The following is a 6,786-nucleotide window of genomic DNA, read 5'->3' as shown; positions in this document are numbered from 1 at the left end:
AAAGGAAGAAATTCAGAAGGGATGGGCAAAAAGATAAAGAGAGAAGGAAAGGAGGAAGAAGCAACAGACACCTCGAGTAGGGAGAACAACATGTCATTTGGTGGAAGTACAACTCTTTTCCTATTGGGCCTAGAACTCAAAGGAGCACAGGAAAGCCATGAGCTTAAATAAGTAGAGAAAAATCAGATCATGAAGGACCTTGTCTGTTATGTTCAGTTGTTAGGATTTGGTCTGATTGTGATGTCTCATTGCAACACAGCTTATGTCCTAAATGAACATGTCTGGAAACGGATCCTCTTCTGAGTCAGTGAGGGAATTCATCCTTCTGGGTTTCCCCTGCAGCAGGGAAACTCAGGTTGTCCTGTTTATGTTTTTCTCAATCATCTACCTCCTGACTCTTGTGGGAAATGGAGCCATTATTGGCGCTGTGTGTTGGGACCAGCATCTTCACACACCCATGTACATCCTGCTGGGGAATTTTGCATTCCTGGAGATCTGGTATGTCAATTCCACTGTTCCAAACACACTGATCAACTTCCTCTCAGAGACCAAAGCTATCTCTTTCACTGGATGCTTCCTTCAATTATATTTTTTCTTTTCCATGGGCTCCACTGAGTGCTTCTTTCTCTCAGCAATGGCCTTTGATCGCTACTTTGCCATCTGTCATCCTCTGCATTATGCCACAGTTATGACAGGACAATGTTGTTTCAACCTAGTGATTTCCTGTTGGGTATGTGGCTTTCTCTGGTATATGGTACCTGTTATTCTCATTGCCAAACTGCCTTTCTGTGGTCCTAATGCAATCGATCATTTTGTATGTGACTCAGGCCCATTACTGACCCTTTCATGTGCTCCTGCCCCCATGTCTAAGCTCATCAGCTATACCCTAAGCTCCCTCATCATCCTCCTGAGCTTCTTTTTCATCCTCATCTCCTATGCCCTGGTTCTACTTGCTGTGCTTCAGTTGCCATCTGCATCCAGTCGGCATAAGGCCTTTTCAACATGTGGGTCCCATCTGTCTGTGGTGCTGCTGTTCTATGGGACAATAATGGTGATGCATGTGAGCCCTGGATCCAGCCACTCTACCCTGATGCCAAAAATCATGACTTTGTTCTATGCAATGATGACTCCACTCTTCAACCCTTTGATTTACAGTCTCAGGAATAAAGAAATGAAAAATGCTCTCTGGAAAGTCCTGGGAAAGTTTAAAATTTCTTTAAAAGTTTTTGGTAGCAGACCCAGAAGAAGTGTGGAATAATCTAGTTTAAAGTGATATGGGTGAAATGGCCACCCTTTTTATTCACTCATTTGTGTAATTCATTTGAAAAATAGTCACTGAAAACCTCCTCCATATTAGACATTGCACTTGGTACTGGATTATGAAGATATTATGAAGATAATTCAGACACAGTCTCTTCCCTCAAATGACAATCTAATAGGGGAGGCAGGCATGTAAGAAGATAATCACCATAAAATGCAATAAATGTCTTATCAGTATATGACCAGTTGTCACAGAAACACAACGAAAGAGACACCTAATTTTTTCTGGTGTTTTGTGGTGGTAGAAATTAGTGTTAGGGAAAATTTCAATCAACGCAATACTAAACATGTGTGTTCTGTAGTGGGGAGATGGAAAGCCTTGTTTTTCTGTTCAACTTCTACCTAGATTTCTTTGTCAATCATCTTGTGATATCTTTGAAAGGATATGAGACTTTAAATCAGAAAATCTGGATTGGAACTCAATTCATCCATTAATCAACCATGTGAATTTGGCAAGTCACATAATTTCAGCTCAAATTAGGATGGTAATTCTTACAATTCCTACCCCAGAGAACAATTACTGCATGATTTTAAGGAGCTAATGAGTGTAAAAGTTGGAAAACAATCCCTAGCACATAAAAAGCATGCAATAAACGTTAGCTGAATATGAATATTGATTATTTCTGTGCTTTTGTGTTCCTTACCATAATCAAAAGAAATCTCAGACTCCCCCATGAAAGTCACTTCTCATTACTTTTGGCAAAGCCAAAGCATATCTCAACTTTTCTTAGGACATGGAGTAAGTTACATTTCTTCTTTAAAACCAAAGTACCCTGTGATTAGTTTTTCTTTGGTTTGGTTTGGTTTTGGTATACACACACACAGTATTCTAGAGAATTAATCCTCAAGCTAGGTTTTGTATATCTCTGGGAGTACCTGAAGACTTTCTAAGAGGTACATAAACATAAATAGTTTAATTTCCAGATCCTTAACTTACATATGTACGTTTTCCTAAACCTCCTGTGCCTAAGAACACATATGTTGTAGAAGCTTCATATAGTCTTATTTCACACATCTTTCACAATCACTCCTCCCATTTTAAATATAAAGCTTGCCTTTCACCTATTCTGATCTTAATATTTTACACTGTTCAAGTATATATACTTTTAGTCAGGGCACTAAATGAATAATTTAAAATACTAATCTCTCTACTAGGAAAGTGAGTGAATTTAACTTTCAGATAATAAATCCTTTTGTTACCAGGTGGTTTACAATTTGTTTCCAACACAATCAAAGAAGAATGACTTATTTTGGTTTGTCCCAAAAGAAAAACTGAGGGAAGGACTTGGGTGCAGGTAGTTTATTGGGCAGTAGTTTCAGGAAGCAGGAGTGAGGAATGAGAAGAAGCTACAGTAGTCAATGAGGAATTGATTCTAATAGACCCTCTTAGAATTGTCTGTTTGAATGGCGCAAAGCTGAGGCATTTATCAACTAACCATTGTTGTATGTTAACCCTTATGTTTCCAAAATACATTTGCTCGTATGTCAAGCCAGCAACTGTGACCTCTGAAAAGGCCCTGGAAAAAAAGCAGAACAATACATGGGCATGGGCTGAGGTAGAAGGGATGCCATCAGACTGATTCTGAGTTCCCAAGGAACTATCCGTGTGTGTGTGTGTGTGTGTGTGTGTGTGTGTGTGCGCGCGCGCGTGGCTAAAATCAGGGGTCGATCAAGAAGCTCAAAAACATTCAGCACAGAGGCTACTTAATTCACTTGTTAGCAGATAATTACAAATAATGTATGAGTTAACAGACAGTGAGTGGTAGTGGTAAGAACCAGACAGCTTGGGGCACCTGGGTGGCTCAGTGAGTTAAGCCTCTGCCTTTGGCTCAGGTCATGATCCCAGGGTCCTGGGATTGAGCGCCACATCAGGCTCTCTGCTCTGCAGGGAGCCTGCTTTTCCCTCTCTCTCTGCCTGCCTCTCTGCCTACCTGTGATCTCTGTCTGTCAAATAAATGAATAAAAGCTTAAAAAAAAAAGACAGATTGAATTCAAATCTGGCTCCACTCACCTGCATGACTTCATGTGTGCCTCCATTACCTCATATGTAAAGATGTAATAATAATAGAACTTTCTTCATAGTGTTGTAGTAAAGACTAAATGAATTAATCTGCTTGTCAGGGAGCCTAACAAAAAGTAAACACTCAAATTTCTTCATCATTATGGTATTTCATGCTTTTGTCCACAGGGAATCTGTTCTCAGTACAAGCTCCAATTTCAAAGTTAATTTTATGTCCAAAAGAAAATTCCCAATTACTAGAATGTAGCTGTAAACATAGGCATTGGAACAGTTACCTAGCCAAAACAATGCACATTCAGATTAGAGAGTGACAGAGTATAGAGTACACCAATAATACAGATATTACTGAATCATGAAGCAGAAATGTTGGTGTGTTGAAGGAAAAGTAGGCTTTCTCACTGACACAATGACAAAGACTATCTTAACATTAAGTTATGAGCAAATGTTGAATCACCCATACAAAAAGAATGTCCTTATGTAAAAGAACATTGGACATGCAGAAAATGACTAGTATAGGGGCGCCTGGGTGGCTCAGCGGGTTAAAGCCTCTGCATTCGGCTCAGGTCATGATCCCAGGGTCCTGGGATCAAGCCCCGCATTGGGCTCTCTGCTTGGCTGGGAGCCTGCTTCCTCCTCTCTCTCTCTGCCTGCCTCTCTGCCTACTTGTAATCTCTATCTGTCAAAAAAATAAATCTTTAAAAAAAAAAAAAAGAAAATGACTAGTATAGTCAAGACATTGTAAAAATGTTTTATAAACAAATGCATCCCGAAACAAAACAGATGATTATGTTATCATAGGCACTAATTTCACAAGAAGGAACTAGAACGTGATATCAGATTTCTACTTTCAATAGTTTATTGTATAATACCTATAGTTTACTGAATACATTATATCTAAGATTCTATACATTTCTTATTTTAATGCATAGGTAGGTCTTTCACAGATAACGTGTTCTGTCTTCTTCAAATTCATAATTAACCTCTCCACTTCAATTATTGCTATACATCATTGATTCTCAACTAGAAGTATATACCCAAACCAATAGGACCTTTTTACAAATTATCCTTGCCCTGAACCCTGTACCCAGAGATTCTAATTCAGAAGATGAATGATGGGACTTAAGCATGTCAATTTTCTAACAAAATCTCTATGGATAAGTTTTGGATTTCCTTCCTTGTAGGCATTATGGCCATACTCAGGATAACATTTGCCAAATGATGCATAATCATTGTTGAACCATCTTTACCAAGCAACAAGTTTATATATCATCCAGTCACAGTCACATTCTTAAGAATGGAAAGAAACTTCTAAGTAATCTCATTCAGCTATACACCCAATGCTTCACCCAACAACTGGTTCTCTGACCTATTAAATCCCACCTCATCCAGTGATGAGAAAGCTATTTGATTTCTCCCCAAGAAAAACCTCTTGTAATTATGTGTGGTGGTAGTGATGGGTGTTATTGGACCTATGTAGAGATCATGTTGCAATACACGCAAATATTGAATCATTATCTTGTACACATGAAATTAACAATTTTATATGTCAATTAAAATTTTTAAATGTCTTTAAAAGTTTTGGGGACGTATGGGACAATAAAATACACATGCTTATAAAGTATATTAACAGGTTGAGGCTAAAAATAAACTCACCAGAACATAATCTCTTCATTTACTAACAAAGGACAATTAAAATCAAATTAGTCTAAATGATCATTATTTGTTTTACTTGCTTTCATCCTAAGTCTTCCCATCAACAATACCCAGACAACAATATGGCAGGAAAATCCTATGAATTTGGGAAGTTTTAATCAAGGCAAAGCATATTAGAGGATTAAAAAAAGGAACAAATTGTAGTAGGTTTGGGTAGAGAGCTTATTAATATTAAACTAGTCCTCTAGTTATTTAGTGTTTTAGGAATTAGAATAGATGTCAAATGCTGTCCTGGGGGGGATTGATCCTGAAAGCATTTTTTAGAATGATGTGACTTAAGGAAAGCAATTCTTAATTTTTTGGGTGTCTAACCAGCCTATTTCTCTTTCATTTTCTGGTGGAATAGAGTTGTAGAATGGATGCAAAAAAAAACAAGACCTATCGATATGCTGCCTACAAGAGACTCACCTCAGACCTAAAGGCACAAATAGACTGAAAGTGAAGTGGTGAAAAACATTCACCATGTAAATGGAAGCAGAAAACTAAAAAAAAAAAAAAAAAAAAAAAAAAAGCTTCAGTAACAAGACTTATATCAGACAAAATAGACTTTAAAACAAAACGTTTTGCATGGAGCACTGGGTGTTGTGCAAAAAGAATGAATACTGTTACGCTGAAAAAAAATAAATAAAATGGAAAAAAAAAAAAAACGTGATGCCAAAACAATGAACACTGTTATGCTGTAAATAAACAAATAAAAAAAAAACTATAAGAGACCAAGGTATTACAAAATGATAAAGGTATCAACCCAACAAGAGGATATAATAATTGGAAATATCTATGCACACAACACTGGAACACCTCAATACATAAAACAAATATTAACAGACCTAAGGGAGAAATTGGTGCAAATGCAGTAATACTAGGGGACTTTAACACTCCACTTACATTAATAGATCATTCAGACACAAAATAAATAAGGAAACAATGTCTTTGAATGACACATGGGTCATGCTCCATCATCATCTTAGATAATATAAATTCCCACTTTCCTCTCTCTGTTTTCTGAAGCCTCCCTTCCTGGGGCTTCTATCCTTCTGCTTTCATCCATTTCTATCGCCCCCTACGCCTGCTGCACAGTTCTCATCTTAAAGTGCTTTGGATGGAGTACTGGGTATGGTGCATAAACAATGAATTTTTGAACACTGAAAAGAAATAAAATAAAATGGAAAAAAATTAAAAAACTAAACTGCCAAAAAAAAAAAGTGCTTTGGGTCACCATTACACTGATTTCTTGAACCTGTCTCTTCCTCTTTGTTGCATTTGCTGGGACACATCCTCCCATACTTTCAAAGAAAAGATACTTATAAAGTAAATTTTGAAAATCTTTCCATGGCTGAAAATACTTTCATACCTAATTGATGGTTTTGTTCTGTCTAGAATTCTAGGCTGAAAATCGGATTCAGGAAATTTTCTATGATATTGAAGGGCCCAGTGTTATTACTGAATACTTTAATGCTTTTTGCATTTTGTATACTTTTTTGTGATCTATATTTTTTGTCTTCTCAATAACTTAATAATTTTCTCAATCTCTAAGGTAATAAAGATTGCATAATAATGTGCCTTAGTTATTGTTTCCTCATCACTAGGGTGAGCACTGAATACATCTTCTGTATCTGGAGACTTAAATCTTCCTGCTGTGAGTTTTCCTTTCAGTGTTTCTTTTTTTTTTTTTCTTTTTGCTTTATTTATTTTATTTATTTATTTATTTTCAGCATAAGAGTATTCATTGTTTT

General features: G+C 36.8%; 1 protein-coding gene across 1 annotated transcript; it reads left to right on the top strand.

Moving 5' to 3' along the window:
* The first annotated feature begins 271 nt into the window (after positions 1 to 271).
* On the top strand, positions 272 to 1,258 carry LOC123943551 (olfactory receptor 11H12-like). Its single transcript, XM_046007832.1, has one exon. It carries the CDS (start codon positions 272 to 274, stop codon positions 1,256 to 1,258), a length of 987 nt encoding a protein of 328 aa, XP_045863788.1.
* Positions 1,259 to 6,786: the final 5,528 nt, after the last annotated feature.

The sequence above is a fragment of the Meles meles genome, chromosome 6 (assembly GCF_922984935.1).
Source record: "Meles meles chromosome 6, mMelMel3.1 paternal haplotype, whole genome shotgun sequence".
NCBI lineage: Eukaryota > Metazoa > Chordata > Mammalia > Carnivora > Mustelidae > Meles > Meles meles.
Note: the sequence above shows the minus strand (reverse complement) of the source record. Positions and strands in the feature narration are given on the sequence as shown.